Source organism: Pipistrellus hanaki (genome assembly GCF_964339955.1).
Source record: "Pipistrellus hanaki genome assembly, chromosome: 1".
Lineage (NCBI taxonomy): Eukaryota > Metazoa > Chordata > Mammalia > Chiroptera > Vespertilionidae > Pipistrellus > Pipistrellus hanaki.
In genome coordinates this window covers 60,634,408-60,652,117 of record NC_140503.1, presented here as the reverse complement: position 1 = coordinate 60,652,117, position 17,710 = coordinate 60,634,408, and the positions used below count along the sequence as shown (strand labels likewise).

The following is a 17,710-nucleotide window of genomic DNA, read 5'->3' as shown; positions in this document are numbered from 1 at the left end:
GCACAAATATCGTGCAACAGGCCTCTAGTTATATATAACAAGATATTATAAAAATTAAGTTACGAAATTTTTATTAAAACATTTCTTACATACCGTTATATTGGCCAGCAGCCGGAAGGCCACAATCAGCCCTGATCACCAGCCAGGCCTAGGGACCCTACCCATGTACCAGGCCTCTAGTTTTTACAATAACAATAAACACTTTCTAACACAAAATGTTTCAGGTAATTCACTCCCTCTCATCCTACTCACCATGAAAACAAATTGCCAAAGTCCAATTACTCTAAGCAATCATTCTTTCTACTATTACCAGCTAGTGATAAAATTTTCAAGAGAAATATGCTCAGCATGTTTATAACAAAATTACACTAGAATATTTAATTAATAGTTAGAAAATGTAATCAAGGTTCAGAAAGAAAGTAATAAATTTTAAATTGTTTCATATATCATGTAAAACAACTTACCTTGTAGTTTTTTCAATACAGCAACCTCCATTTTCAGAACTTGTTTTGGTTGTTGGGCTGATTCTACCTTCAGTGCAACGTTTTCCCTGGTAAGCATGTCCAAGGCATCGTAAATTTCTCCAAAGCCCCCACCCCCAATCTTCCTCAACTGCATAAGAAATAAGAACACACACAAAATTACTAGAAGATTCTAACTGGAAAACAACTAGTATCTGATATTAAATATATATACAATTTTGCTACTGCTATTTTATTATAAAGAGATCTTAATATTATTAAATTAACCATATGCCAAGAAGAAAACAAATGCCTAGAAATAACATTAGAACCTTTTCCACAAATTTGTCCACAAAAAGTTAAAAAAATATTTCAGATGCAAACAATTTTAAAATTTGGTCTACAATTAGCATTAGAACTGTCACAAAAACACAATATCTGAAAGCTTCACTTCCCACAAATGCCTCTCAACAACCAGATTTGTTGTTTTGATTCTAAGGTAATCATTTGAAGACTTTTTAAAGCATGAAATATTTTTGCCAGTTGCAATCTTATCTGAAACCTAACTGAGATGTGTATGTGGGGAGTTTGGGGTAGAAATAGGGCAGCCAGAGCCAAGTCCTCTCTGCAGCATTTACCCTCCTTTCCGAGGCACTGAACAAGCTTCAAAGAGCACACAGAAAACTCCTGTTTTAAACTGGAGTTCATGTTATTTCGTTAAGCTAGAAACAACATGCAATTAGTCTTCCTGAAACTAGGTCTTCTCTTTACCATATTATCAACTATCTAGAATGTACTATAATGTAGAAAGTCATCATTGGAGGCACAGAGTCCTGAATCCTCACTATCTCAGAGGACTCACCTCAACTGATGGGTCAATACTGATTACTGTATCTAGGCTGATTCTTTTTTTTCTTTTTCTTCATTTTAAAAAAATATATTTTATTGATTTTTTACAGAGAGGAAGAGAGAGGGATAGAGAGTTAGAAACATCGATGAAAGAGAATCATCTATCAGCTGCCTCTTGCACACCCCCTACTGGGGATGTGCCCGCAACCCAGGTACATGCCCTTGACCAGAATCGAACCCGGGACCTTTCAGTCCGGCTCTATCCGTTGAGCCAAACCGGTTTCAGCTAGGCTGATTTCTTTATCTTCTGAATTTCTACAGGAATTATTTGCTTAATCACTTAATCATTTTACTAGGCTTAATACCTAAGACAACACTTATATTAACACCATCCTGCATTTTTATCTTTTATGTTGATTACCTTTCCAACTTTCCACTGTTAGTGTCCTGGCCCTCTATAGTGAAAGTAAGCTTCTTCAAAGAGAAGTCCACTCGATTATTTTTTGTTTTCCCCGAGCAAAACAAAAGTGATAACTATATATACAGGGTAAGGCAAAAGTAGGTTTACAGTTGTTCATATGAAAAATATATTAATAAATAATAATGCAAGAATAAACTTTGTGTTTTGTGTACTCACAATTATAAACTTCCTTCTGTCTCACCCTGCATTGCTAAGTAACCATTCATTGCTTTGTATATATGAACCATAATCCTTCTTTATTTTGGTTTGGTAATGATGGGAAGAGATACCAGAAGGAACTCAGGTATGAGTTTAGAATTAAAAAGAAGTCCCAGAACTTAATTTTGGTTAAGTAAATTCCTCTTTGTTGTGTCCTGATTGGTACTTGTGAGTCTTTACATATATATTATATTCATTTAAAAAAGCCTAGTGTAACTTAAACAGCTCATTAAAAGTAATGAGAACATCTTTCTAATTATGGACTGTGATGAGAGGTGGCTTCGTGTTTTTCTTCACAAAAAACCTTACCAAATGACAGAACAAAAAAAATCTAGGCTGAAGTAAATAATTTTGCTCTTGGTCTATTCTTATAATATCATCTGAGTAACAGTAGAGCATTAACTTTTTATTGAACTTGACAAAGCCCTAAGACATCAGTGCTCATGAGGTAGAGAGACAGAGAGTTTACTATGATGGAGTAATGCAGATTAGAGAAAGAATAAAGGTAAGGCCTATGACAGATTTTGTTTTCTAAAGACATCCACAACAACATTGCCCAACATTTTTACTTCGTCAGTGTGAACCTACTGCTTCCCCATCAAGAGGTAGAGTCAAGTCCATTTCCCCACCCCCTTAAATTTGTGTGAATCTTGTGATTTTTTTAACCAACAGAAAATGGCAAAGTAACACTGCAAAGTTCTTAACCAGCCTTATACCTTTTGTTAACTTGTTTCTCAAGAGCTGCCACTTAAGAAGTCATAGCCCTGTAAAGAGGTCCTAGAAAAATGAACCACCAAGTTGGGGGTGGTGAGGGAACTGAGGATCCCAAGATACCAAACAAACCATCTAGAAGTGAATTATCCAGATCAACCAATCTTAATAGTACCACATGACTAAGGGACAAATCACCCAGGCTCACTCTTCCCAAAATCCTAATCCACAAAATTATGAACAAAATGAGTAACTGTTTAAGCCTCTAGATTTGGATGTAGTTTGCTATATAAAAGTAGATAACCAAAACACAATCCTTAATAATGAGCCTGTGATTTCTCCTTAAAATTGCCATTGTGCCCCCCAAATTTGGGCGACATTCTCTAGATATGAGCTCTACTTATCAGGAAATAACAACTATTCCAGGCATAGCTGCATTTACCACCTTTTGATATGTCTCCTGGCGAACAGCCAATCTTTACCACAGCCGGTACTACAAAGCTCTTACCTAAGTAACACTCTTGACTTACATAAAAGATTACCAAATGTTGGAATCTCCCTGCACAATCCATGATGATGACATGGTCCTTTCTTTATATTTACTTAAGTAAATTTCAAAGCCTATTGATTTGCCTGATCAAATGTACTCTAAAAACTAAATTTTTATTTCTAGAGGAAAGATCTTCTTTTTCTAATCTGTTAGTAGATTAAGGAAACCACTAAAATAGTTTTGCTAAACCTGCTAATGAAACAAAATCTTAGGTAAGAAAAGATTGGATATATTTTTTTTTGGATATACTTAAATATTCCAAAAGGAAAATAGCTCCCTTAAGAGGAGGAGAGATGGCAGACTTCAAGTCTAGGACAAAGAAGACATCAAAAGATTGCTAGAATCATATTCAAAGAACTCAGGAGACAACCTGAAGGGTGTCCCTTTAGTCAAATGAAACAATTTGAAAATCAATATGGGTGAACTAAATTTGTTTAAATCCATGGCTTCTTAGTTATAATTTTAAAAAATTTCTTAATTGTGGAGAAACCAAGATGGTGACATAGGCAAACACCTGAACTTGATGCCTCGAACAACCACTTCAAAACTACAACTTAAAGACAAAACAGACACCATCCAGGACCACAGGAAGGCTGGCTGAGTCGAAATTCTACAACTAGAAGGAAAGAGAAAAGCACACTGAGACTCAGAGGACTTACAAAAGTGAAGTGCGGAGATATGAAGGCGCACGCGTGGAAAAGGGCTGGCAACTGAGTGCGCTGTTCTTTTCCAATCGGGAGGGAGACACAAGCTTCCAACTGCTCTGAACTCCAGTTCCAGGTGAGACTCTGGGGACCCAGACTCATTTGGGAAGAAACTGGACTGCCCGGCATCTGGCCAGAACACAAAGGCGGCTTTCTTTCAGAGGTACTTGCAGCGATTACTGTGGGACACTGAGACCTGGGGGCCTCTTAGGGCAGAACTAACGGTCAGCCATTGCTGTTTGTTTGTTCCATCCTGTTGATTCCCCGAGACCCAGCCCCACACAATTTACAATACAACCCCATCCAAGCTGTGCCCAGAGGCTTTTGCATATGAATGGATTGGCCTTTTGCAATCTAAAATTACCAAACAAACTGCAGCTGGTCAGAGAGCCCCAGAACTCCCAAAAGAAGGCCCAAGGCCCCACAGAAGCTTGCATTACTTCATAGTTGGGTCTTATCTGGGCACCTCAAACCCCAAACAAAGTAGAGAAATCTGCAGATATCTCCGAAGCTCCTGCTGGATGGCCTCAGACAGAGGCTAAATTTGCACCTCCTTGGAGATCCAAAAGCCAGTGTACTCAGTGGTCACAGTGGGACCAGCCAGATTACAACGCCTCAGATCCATAAGGGACACACTCAGGGGCAGACTCAGTGAGCACCAAAGCCCCACTGAAGCAAGTCTTGCCCCCTAAGGGTGTCTCCAACACAAAAGTCCTCCCATTGTAGACACAGCTGATCATCGCAGCCAATTGGCATGGAGGTCAATTCCTCCCAGTGATACCAACAACAATCAAGGCTTAACTACAACAAGAATGTGCACACAGCCCACAAAGGGGTGCATCAAGGTAACTGGGAAGGCTGGGCCTCTGGGCCCTATATGACATCTAGCACACAAAGCCACTCAATCAACACAGGGAAGCAGCCAAAATGTGGGGACAAAGAAATAGATCACAAATGAAAGAACTGGAGGAAAGCAAATAAATGAATATAGATTTCAAAATCATGGTTTTAATGTTACTCAAGAATCTTCTAGAAACCTCCGAGAAATTTAGTGAGATCCTCAAGAATATGAAAAAGGACCAACTAGAAATTAAGCATACACTGACAGAAATAAAGAATAATATACAGAGATCCAACAGCAGACTAGAGGATCGCAAGAAGCAAGTCAAGCCGAAACCGGTTTGGCTCAGTGGATAGAGTGTCGGCCTGTGGACTGAAAAGTCCCGGGTTGGATTCCGGTCAAGGGCATGTACCTTGGTTGTAGGCACAACCCCAGTGGGGGGTGTGCAGGAGGCAGCTGATCAATGATTCTCTCTCTCATCAATGTTTCTAACTCTCTGTTCTCCTCTCTTCCTCTCTGTAAAAAATCAATAAAATATATATATTTTTAAAAAGAATAATATACAGAGACCCAACAGCAGACCAGAGGATCAGAAGAATCAAGTCAAAGATTTGAAATACAAAGAAGCAAAAACACTCAACTGGAAAAGCAAAAAGAAACAAGAATCCTAAAATATGAAGATATTTTAGCCACTGGGACAACTTCAAGCATACCAACATCAGAATTATGGGGGTGGCAGAAGAAGAGAGAGCGAGCAAGATACTGAAAACATATTTGAAGAAATAATGACAGAAAAGTTCCCCCACCTAGTTAGAGAGATAGACTTACAAATCCAGAAAGCACAGAAAACCACAAACAAAATGAATCCAAAGAGGACCACATCAAGACACATCATAATTAAAATGCCAAGAGCAAAAGACAGAGAGAATATTAAACGCAGCAACAGAAGAACAGTTACCTACAAGAGAGCAACAATACGATTGTCAGCTGATTTCTTTTTCTTTTCTTTTTTTTTTTTTTTAATATATTTTATTGATTTTTTACAGAGAGGAAGAGAGTGGGATAGAGAGTTGAAAATATCGAGAGAGAATCACCGATCAGCTGCCTCTTGCACACCCCCCACTGGGGATGTGCCCGCAGCCAAGGTACATGCCCTATGACCGGAATCAAACCTGGGACCTTTCAGTCCCCAGGCCGACGCTCTATCCACTGAGCCAAACCGGTTTCGGTGATGTCAGCTGATTTCTTAACAGAAACTATGCAGGCCAGAGAGAGTGGCAAGAAACACTCAAAGTGATGAATAGCAAGAACCTACAACCAAGATTACTCTACCCATAAAAGCTATCATTCAGAATTGAAGGTCAGATAAAGAGCTTCACAGATAAGTAAAAGCTAAAGGAGTTCATCACCACCAAACCAGTATTATATGAAATGCTAAAAGGTATTCTTTAAAAAGAGGAAGAAAAGGCAAATGGTAAACATAAAAATTATGAACAACAAATACATATCTATCAAGTGAATCTAAAATTCAAGTGAATTAAAAATCTGAGGAACAGAATAACTGGTGAATATAATAGAATCAGGGGCATAGAAAGGGAGTGGACTGACAATTTCCGGGGGGAAAGGGGTATGGTGGGTGGGGGAAGAGACTGGACAAAAATCGTACACCTATGGATAAGGACAGTGGAGATGGAGGGGGTAAGGGCAGGGTGGGGTGGGAATTGGGGGGAAAAAGAGGAACAACTGTAATAATCTGAACAATAAATATTTTTAAAAATTTCTTAGTTGTAATTTTTAAAATTCCTTCAGTCTATGGTACTCTCAGACTATGTTAGGGAGCCAATTCATTATTTTGAAAATTGATAAATTAAGAAAAAGAATCAAGCATTTTTTTCTTTTTTTCCCAATAAAATTATATCTCAGATAAACAGATGAGGATGAGAAATTTCACTTTATAATGTACTTTAAATAATAAATGAAAGAATGCAATCCCTAATCAATTAAGAGACCTAGACAATGATGAACCATAGTTGTGAGACCATTAAAATGATGGGCAATAAGATATTATGCTCCTCCTATTGAAAGTTCACAATACCTTTTATGAGAAAAATACCCCCATCTCAGATTTAATCAAACCTCTATGCATAATTAACAATTTACATAAAATACATGACAGAGAAACATGTTAACACCACATGGAAGCAACTGTAAAAATACAAACCATGGAAAATTGTACAGGCAAATGGCTTAGTTTCTGCAACAAATAAATTGTAAGTAAAAAGAAATAAAAATTTAAAAACTTAAGTGATATCACCAACAGCAATATCCAGATTTTATTTGGATTTCATTCAAACTGTTAAAAATTTTTTCTGATATATTGTTCTGGGCAAGGAAAAAAAACAACAACAACAAATAAATGAGACTCCATCAAACCAAAAAAATTTTGCACAGCAAAGAAAATCTTCAACAAAATGAAAAGAACCCACTGAGTGGGAGAACATATTCGGCAATGATACATCTGATAAGGGGTTACTATCCAAAATACCCAAGAAACTCATACAACTTAACACACACACACACACACACAAAAATCCAATTAATAAATGAGCAAAGGACCTGAATAAACACTTCTCCAAAGAGGACCAATAGACAAATGAAAACATGCTCAATATCACTAATCATCAGAGAAATGTAAATAAAATCCACAATGAGATATCCCCATCACACCTATCAGAATGGCTATCACCAATAAATCAACAAGTGTTGGTAAGGATGTGGTGAAAGGGAAATCATGTACTGTTGGTGGGAATGCAGATTGGTGTAGTCGCTAAGGAAAGCAGTATGGAGTTACCTCAAAATTTAAAAATGGAACTGCCTTATGACCCAGCAATTCCAGTTCCGGGCATATATCTGAAGAAACCCAGCACACTAAGTTAAAAGAATATATGCACCCCTATGTTCACTGAAGCATTATTTACAACAGCCAAGATTTGGAAGCAACCCAAGTATCTATCAGCAGATGAGTGAATAAAACAGCTGTAGAACATTTATACAATGAAATATTATTCGCTCATAAAAAAGGAAGGAAGTTTTACCCTTTGTGACAGCATGAATGAACCTGGAGAGCATTATGCTAAGTGAAATAAGGCAGCCAGAGAAAGACAAATACCATATGATTTCACTCATATGTGTAATCTAATGAACAAAATCAACTAACAAAATAGAAACAGAGGCATGGATACATAGAACAGACTGATAGCTGTCAGAGGGGAGGAGAGTTTGAGGCCGAGTAAAAAAGGTAAAGGTATCAAGCAAAAAAACAACCAAAACAAACAAACACTGGAAAATAACTGGTTTAGCAAGCAATATATATGTATTATTCTATTAATATATTGTAATAAAAATGCTATTTTTTATCAAGATAGCCAAATTGCCCCCAAGACAATCAATCTAACTCTCCCTCTCCCACCCCCCTCAGATATATACTCACCACTTTCCATCTTTCTTTGACCAGGATTCCAACACTGAGGATATCTGGCTGCTCTCCTCCTCCACTCATTGCAATTCAATGATATGATAGAAAGGCTACACAGGCATCCAGCTCTCAAGGGTGGTTTCCATTTAACCTAAAACAAAAGAAATAGCATATCAAGGCTAGCTAATTAACACAAACATTTCAGCACCAATTAGCACTACTAATGCTATACATTAATTCTGTTGCTTGTTGGAAAGGGAGAGAACCCACAAACTCAGTTCCAAAATCTGTTCAGTGCATATTTTTAAAAACTACTTATTTTTCCATTACAGATACCAGTGAAATAGCAGGACACTACAAAAACATTACACTACAACACAGAGATATAACTTTCAAATAGCTGAGATTGCAAGATTATAGAGAAAGCATGGTGTCAATAGCAGTTGACCCAGACAGACCACTATCCTAAGCAATATATTGCTAAAGAAGGGGGAGAAACCAAGATGGCGACATAAGTAAACACCTAAACTACTGCCTTGCACAACAATTTCAAAACTACAACTAAAAGATAAAATGTCTATCGCCGAAACCGGTTTGGCTCAGTAGATAGAGCAACAGTCTGCGGACTGAAGGGTCCCAGGTTCGATTCCGGTCGAGGGCATGTACATTGGTTGCGGGCACATCCCAGACAGGGGGTGTGCAGGAGGCAGCTGGTCAATGCTTCTCTCTCATCGACGTTTCTAGCTATCTATCTCTCTCCCTTCCTTTCTGTGAAAAATCAATAAAATAAATTTTTTTAAAAAGATAAAACTTCTATCACCCAGAACCATGGGAAAGCTGGCTGAGTGGAAGTTCTACAACTAGAAGGAAAGAGCATTGAGATGTGCACAAGTGCTGAAAAGCTGAGGTACAGAGGCGAGCAAATCAGGCTGAAGGCAGGCGATTGGATGTGCTGCTTTTTTAACCTGAAGGGAGACAAGCTCCCGATTACTCTGAACTCCAGTTTCTGGGGAGAAACTGGACTGTCGGCTATCAATTGGAAAGTGAAGGTGACTTTCTTGCAGAGGTGCACCCAGCAATCATTGTTTACTGCGGTGTGGGATGTGGGGACTTGGAAACTCGAAAATGCAGAGAAGGCTGACTGGTAGCCATCACTGTTTGCCATGCCCTAGCCTAGTGACTCCCTGAGACTCTGCCCCACACAATCTACAAACACACCCAAGCTCCACGCAGCGACTTTTGCATATAAATGGCCTGCCCTGTCGCAGCTTAACCAAACAAACTGCAACTCCAGACAGACAGCTCCAAAACCTCCAAAACCTGAGCAAAGAGGAGAAAACCGTAGTTCCTGCTGTAGCTCCTGCTGGGTGGCCTCAGACAGTAGCTGACCTGCACTCCAATGGAAATCCAGAAGCTAGTATATCTAGTGGTCTGTGTGAGACAACACCAGATTTCAACTATTCTCAAAAGGGACACATCCAAGAGAAAGACTCAATGGCACCAAAGCCCCACTGAAACAAGTCCTGCCCAAGAAGCGTGTCTCCAGCACAGCAATTCTTCCATTATAGACACAGCGGGTCCTCACAGTCAATTGGTCTGGAGGTTAATTCCTCCCAGTGACACCAACAACAATCAAGACTTAAATACAAGACTGTGTACACAGTCCACAGGGGGTGCATCAAGAGGGTCCACTTCAGGTAACTGGGAGGCTGACCCATTGGACACCTAGCACACAAGGCCACCCTACCAACTCAGGGAAGCAGCAAAAATGAGGAGACAAGGAAACAAATCACCAACTAAAGAAATGGAGGAAAACAAATGACTGGATATAGAGTTCAAAACCACAGTTATAAGGTGTTTCAAGAATTTCCTAGAAAAGGCTGATAAGTTTAACGAGACCCTTGAGGATATGAAAAAGGACCAACTAGAAATTAAACATACACTGACTGAAATAAAAAAATATTATACAGAGACCCAACAGCAGACTAGAGAATCAGAAGAATCAAGTCAAAGATTTGAAATACAAAGAAGCAAAAAACACTCAACTGGAAAAGAAAAGAAAAAAAAAAAAAGAATCCAAAAAGTTGAAGATGATGTAAGAAGCTCTGGGACAACTTCAAGCATACCAACATCAGAATTATGGGGGTGCCAGAAGAAGAGAGAGAGCAAGATACTGAAAACATATTTGAAGAAATAATGACCGAAAACTCCCTCCACCTGGTGAAAGAAATAGACTTACAAGTCCAGGAAGCACACAGAACCCCAAACAAAAGGAACACTAAGACACTTCATAATTAAAATGCCAAGAGCAAAAGACAAAGAGAGAATATTAAACGCAGCAACAGAAGAACAGTTAATTACCTACAAGGGAGCATCCATACGATTGTCAGCTGATTTCTCAACAGAAACTATGCAGACCAGAAGGGAGTGGCAAGAAATACTCAAAGTGATGAATAGCAAGAACCTACAACCAAGATTACTCTACCCATAAAAGCTATCATTCAGAATTGAAGGTCAGATAAAGAGCTTCACAGGTAAGTAAAAGCTAAAGGAGTTCATCACCACCAAACCAGTATTATATGAAATGCTAAAAGGTATTCTTTAAGAAGAGGAAGAAAAAGCAAAAGGTAAAGATAAAAATTATGAACAACAAATACATATCTATCAACAAGTGAATTTAAATTTCAAGTGAATTAAAAATCTGAGGAACAGAATAAACTGGTGAATATAATAGAATCAGGTGCATAGAACGGGAGGGGATTCATAATTCTCAGGGAGGTGCGGGAAGAGACTGGACAAAAATCATACACCTATGGATGAGGACAGTGTGGGGGAGGTAAGGGCAGAGGGTGGAGTGGGAGCTGGGTGAAGGGGAGCTTGGGGTGGGGGAAAGGAGAAACAATTGTAATAATCTGAATAATAAAGATTTATGAAATTAGAAAAAACATATTGCTAAAGAAAAAGATAAAGTACGGTAACTATTTTACAACAGCTTATAATTAAACTAGAGACCAAGTGCACAAAATCATGCACATTGAAAGGACATTAATTAGAAGAAATATTTTAATATTGCTATTTGCCCTTTCTCTATTACAGAAATGTCAAACAAATTCACAATCGACGATGATAGATAGAAACACAAGTGTGCAATTGGCACCAGCGAGTTTTATATATATAGATAAACTTGCTTAATTAGACCTGCTTAATTAGACTTTTTCCAGCCCAGTGAAGCACCCCAACTTCTCCTTCAGGTAATTGTCAGCAACACAGCAGTAAATATCAACATGGAGCAGATTGTTATTGTAGATCACGCAAGGAGAACAAAGGATGAAATATTTAACTGTAGCAGTGTTTGACTATATTCTGCACAGAGAGAAAACATGAAATGATTTTCAAGGTCCACCATTTCTTTCTTCTTTTCAGTCGGATCAAGTTCTGAAACTTTCTAAATCTCCCTTTTCTGGCTAATGAAAATAGGATTCTACCGAGTCTCCTATCTACCTACTCCAGGACTTCTGTGAGTATCAAATGAGTTGAGGAACAGGAAAATGCTTCACAGACACTTGCTTAAAGTGTAAAATGTTTGCACCTGGTTATAAAGCAAGTCATGTTCTTGGGCTGAAGAAACTCCAAGGAGGCTAGTCACTAGGGAGAGGAAGCTGGGCATTGCTACATGATGTCATTACCCATCGCCCACAGCGACTGTTTCTGGGCTGGGCTGTGGACCACATTTTGCACCATGGGGTCTCAGCAGTGTTGGCTGTCGCTTCGGGGTGGAGCCTGTGTCCCACTTGGGGGAAGCTGAGTGTTGCTTTGTCAGTGCCAGGTCCACGGTGCCATTTCTTTGTAAGTGGCCAGTGCGCGTCACGGCAGCTCATGCATCGAGTGTCTGCCCCCTAGTGGTCAGTGCGCCTCATATTGATCAGTCAGATGGTCAGAGACACACTAGCATATTTGCCTTTTATATATAGATAGGTAGGTTGTAAGTCAAAGCTTATCATCATCAGAGCTAATAAAGTTTTAATGTTACATAATGCCCTTAAAATGCATAGGAAATAAATATGAACCATAGGAAAGGTTATTTATCAAAACCAATATAATGATACTGTAAAGAAAAGAGAATAACAACATGAATAGCCCACCTATAGAAAATGAAGAAACAGCAGAAAAACATGGCCTAAAGGAGATGAGAACTGTGACCTAAGATTACAGAACAAATTAAATATAAAAAATAAGCTTTAAGACAACATAAATCATAATTAGAAAATTAAATAAGAGCGCTAGGCAACAGGAAGACATAAAAGGAAACCTGAGTGAACAGAGAAAAAGATAAAAAATGAAAGAAAAAGAAATGACAACTCAGCTAGAAAAGACATGAGAGAAGATATCATACAATAGGTAGAAAAAGGAGAAAAATGAAAAAAACAATTTTTTAAACAATTAAAAGTGATAAGTAAAAGGCAAAGTAAATATAAAATACATATTATAGACTGCTCCCCTAAAGCTATAAATTAAAACAAATACTAGCCACTATAATTCAAGAAAAATTTCTAGAAATAAAAAAGCCTAAATCTGCATGTTCAAATGGTATACCATATATTTTAGTAAACAACTCAGAAGCTCAACACCAAGACACAGCCTAATAAATTTACTGAATTTTAAAGGGAGGTGGGAGGGACTCATCAAGCATCGTGCAAGAAGTTCAAATTACTTATAATGGGGGGAAAATTAAGACTTATGACAGACAGTGGCACACATAGTAGACAATAGAATTATATATTTAAATATCCAAGGAAATAAAATGTTCTATCCTGCCAAACTAACCTTCAAGGCTAAAAAAAAAATAAACAATTATGAACACACAGAACTAAAAAATTATTGTTCCAGGAAATGCCCCTAGGAATAAACTACATAACAAGTATCAGACAAGAAATTATGGTAAAAGATTTGGCATGAGGATTGGCCTAAAAAGGCCTAAAAGCAATGATAACCCAATAGCAATGATAGGGGCCCATTGGACCGGGCCAGCCAAGGGGAGGGGACACTGGAGGTTGGCTGGCCAGCCCCGTTCCCCCAGTCAAACTCCCGGTCGAATTCCAGGTTGAACTCCTGGTCGAGGGTAAAATTTGCATATTAGCTTATATTATATAGGATAATATTCCATTATTATAGAAATAAAATATTCCTCAAATGTATATAATGGAATATTACTCAAATAAGATATATAGCAGAATATTACTGAACCATAAAAAATGAAATCTTGCCATTTAAGACAACGTGAATGAACCTAAAGAGTATCATACTAAGTGAAATAAATCTGACCAAGAAAAACAAATGACATATGTGGAATCTTAAAAACAAAACAAACAGAATAAAATAAAAATGAATTCATGGATACAGAGAACAAACTGATGGTTGCCAGAGAGAAGGGTGGCAGGAGGAAGGGTGAAAAAAGAAAAAAAAAATATTTGGAGGTACAAAGTTCCAGTTATAAAATAAACAAATCACCAAAATGTAATATACAGCAAAGGGAATATAATCTATAACACTATAATAACTATACAATGATAAATGGTTACTAGACATATAGTGATCACTGTGTAAGGTATTTAGATGTTGAGTCACTATACATCAGAAACAAATCTGATGTTGTATATCAACTTTAATAAAAAATGAATAAATATATAAATGATCTAAATGCACTCCTGAAAAGACAGATTTTCAAGATAAATATGATTTCTACAATAAATTCACTTCAAATTAATGATGTATGTAAGGTAATAGTAAAGAGATTCCCACTTCTGCTCTTTACTCCCTAAACTAGGCTCCCTTGGCATGGCCTGTGAGGATCAGGCAAAACCAGCAGTCCAACGCTGCCTGCTGCTCCTGGTCATCCCAGCCCCGCTGCACTGGCCGCAGGCTCGCACCTAGTGCTACAGCAACAACACTCACCAGCTGTCAGACCTGCCTCAGGGGCCTGATGCAGCTGAGCAGCACTCCTGCTGTGAGAGCGCACTGACCACCAGGGGATAGCTGCCCCCGGTGGTCAGTGCACATCATAGCTACCAGCTGGTCATCCGGTGGTCACAATCACTTAGGCTTTTATATATATAGATAAGATAGTAATTTAATCCTGACATATCCACATGCATCAGCAAAATGTTGGTAACATTTTTGTAGCCTGCAGAAAAGATTAAATTAGTTGATTTTGCTTTGAAGCAGACAAAATGTAACTTCATATTAAGGCAGCATTAAGTACTGTATAGAAACACATCATTCACTTTATACTCATCCAAATATAATTTACCAGTTTTCAGAATTTCCAGCACAGAACTTCCTAAAAAGGGAGCCATTGTTCAATATATATACATATCCATATATGTATATATATACACACATACACACACACACACACATATATATATATTTATGTATATATTTTGTACATTGTGTTTTTACTTTTCAATAAGCTTAAATCCTTGAGAGATACAGCATTACATAGGTTCTGTGTCCAATGGCCTTAGCAGTAAGGTTGCTTTGGAATTTAGCATGAACCATGCCACTCTTTCCAGGAGCACGAGTTTCCACAGGTTACTCTGGTTTTGTGTCACCAGGAGTCACTGTGTTGTTCTTTGTTTTGTATACAGAAGCACATCTCTTGCCTAGATAGAACTGTTTCATCTCGAGCTTAGACATCTTCAATTTTAAGAAGCGCTATGTGCTCCCTCTGGTTCCAGAGATCCCACTCATAGCCAGCAAAAATGGCCTTGGACATATGTATTTGTCATTATAGAAGTCCTGTTCCCAGCAGGCCTCCACGGGCTCCAAGATCCATCACACTTTAAATTACCAGTGGGAAGATCATGGGACAAGTGGTATCTGGATAAAATCCTTAAGAACACTTAAGTAGCCAAAACTGGTTTGGCTCAGCGGTAGAGCGTCGGTCTGCGGACTGAAAGGTCCCAGGTTCGATTACGGCCAAGGGCATGTACATTGGTTGTGGGCACATCCCCGGTAGGGGGTGTGCAGGAGGCAGCTGGTCGATGTTTCTCTCTCATTGATGTTTCTGGCTCTCTATCTCTCTCCCTTCCTCTCTGTAAGAAAATCAATAAAATATATTTAAAAAAAAAAAAAAAAAAAAGAACACTTAAGTAAACTAAAAAAAAAATTAAAAAAAATATAAAAATATACAGCTGTTCCAATTAGGAAATAAACCCTAGAAAAAAGAAAGCCCAGAATCCTTTAAGTTACCAAGGTGTACTAAACTTCTTTTTAAAAAAAATAAATTTCTATTGATTAAAGCGGGAAAGAGAGATAGAAACATCAATGATGAGAGAGAATCATTGATTGGCTGCCTCCTGCACACCCCCTACTAGTGATCAAGCCCGAAACCTAGGCATGTGTCCTTGATCAGAATTGAACGTGGGACCCTTCAATCCACAGGCCAATGCTCTATCCACTAAGCCAAACCAGCTAGGGCTGTACTAGACTCCTAACATAGCTCCTTATGAACCCCATCTTGTGCTGTTGATTCTCTCCCCTTGAATGTGGGTGGATCCAGTGACTTGCTTCTAATGATAGAATACAGCAAGTGATAGGATGTCACTTCCAGGTGTACTATAGAAGACTGTGACATCTACCTTGCTCACACTCTTTTTTTTACTCTCCCTAGTTGCTTGATCTTCTGATGAAGCGAGCTGCCAAGGAAAGGCCACATGGCAAAGAACTGAGGGCAGCCTCTGCTAGCAGTATTGATTCCACTTTTAATAGGTATCAAAATCTAGCAGGGAACTGAGGCCCTCCGACCAACCACGCACAAAATTGAATCAATCTAACAATCATCCGTTAGCTTAAAAATGGATCCTTCTCCAGTTGAGCCTTGTGATGACTACAGCCTTCCTTTACTGCAACCTGTGACTGCCCTTGAAACAGGATATCTAGGTGAGTCAAATCTTGCCCCACAGAACTGTGAAATTAAGAAATGTTGTTTTAAACACAAGTTTTTGGTAATTTGTTCTGGAGTTATGCAGCAATAAATAACTAATACACTATCAGTCTTCATTGGTATGGGGCAATAGTATCTCAAACTTGTACCTGAAGCACAGATTCTTTTTGATTACACATCACAAATTATATCTGAAAAATTAATGTCACTTGGCTATATGCTGTCAAATAATTATTTATGACTCATTATTTTCAGTAATGCTAATAACTTAAAAATAATTTATTCTGGTGTAAAAACTGAGATATTAAAAGAGATGAATTAAATAAATTCCTTGGAAATATCTTCAATGACTTAAAATAAGGAGTAAAAGAGCATGCTAATGAATTCAGACAATGATGCTAAATCTGGAGGTGTTGACAAAACAGAACCAAAGAAGATCAAAATATGGACAGAACATACCAAATAGATATTCCACTTGTAAAATAACATGTGGTGAAAATCATTTAAAACATTTGGTAAGTAGAAAAAGATTGAGAAGGAAGTAGCTGGCAAATTAATAAGTAAACAATGACAATCCCTGAAGATGAAGACTGTATCATAATCATTATAATCTCTACCAAGATAAAAATTTATGAACTTTGCATTTTATCAAATAGATAGATATTTGAAGTTAATCAGCTGAAAATGAGACATCAAACTGTACATAATTTAAAAGTCACATAGATACACATATACCAATGTAACAAAAAGATGAGAGAAAAATGAGAAATTAAGCAGAGAATAAAACTAAGAACAAGAAGCGTAAAAGGCAAATGGATTAAAAAATTTGTATAAAAATTCCAAAAACATAAACCAAAATAAACCCCACTTAATGAAGAAAACTCCCTACAAGAGTATTATTTGAGAAATTAATGTAACACTGCAATGTACTTACTGTCTCTAACTCCAAGAACTCCCCCACAAAATACATATTAACACCTGACTACCTAGACTCAAATCCTGGCTGTGTAACCTAGAGCCCATTACTTAATGTTTCTCTGCCTCGAATTCCTTATCTATATAAAAAAAAAAGGGGGGGGGGATAAGAACAGTGGCTATCTAAGGATTGAAAGTGATAATGTAGGACAGTTGTCGCCAACCTTTCAGACCTCATGGACCACTAGTGGTCTGCGGACCACCAGTTGGCAACCCACTGATGTAAGATATTTGAAAAGTGTTCATCATAGTGCCTACCACATTGTCTATCCTCAATAAATGGTAGTTCCCAATTTTGCATGCTTTTTAACCAATAGAAGGGAAAACAGTCACATTTACAGATAGTTCAAACAGTCCTTGTACTGCTTGAATGTTGATAAAAGGAAGTTATCATGTTTGCATGAAGGCTTAGCAGTTAAACCTATTATACAACTACTACAGGTCTGATGCATGAACATTCATGCAAGAGTAGGCCTTCCTTCCCCCAGCTGCCAGCACTGGCTTCCCTCTGGCACCCGGA

At 38.1% G+C, this 17,710-nt stretch overlaps 1 protein-coding gene across 1 annotated transcript in view; it reads right to left on the bottom strand.

The window, feature by feature from the left end:
* Nucleotides 1-17,710, bottom strand: part of TTBK2 (tau tubulin kinase 2) — a 134,989-nt gene that overhangs the window by 100,593 nt on the left and 16,686 nt on the right. The window contains exons 2-3 of the mRNA XM_084903073.1: nt 8,286-8,421; nt 465-612 (exon numbers count right to left, since the gene is read on the bottom strand). Of these exons, the coding sequence (XP_084759199.1) occupies nt 465-612; nt 8,286-8,354 (217 nt within the window). The 5' untranslated portion in view covers nt 8,355-8,421. The remainder of the gene's footprint in view (nt 1-464; nt 613-8,285; nt 8,422-17,710) is intronic.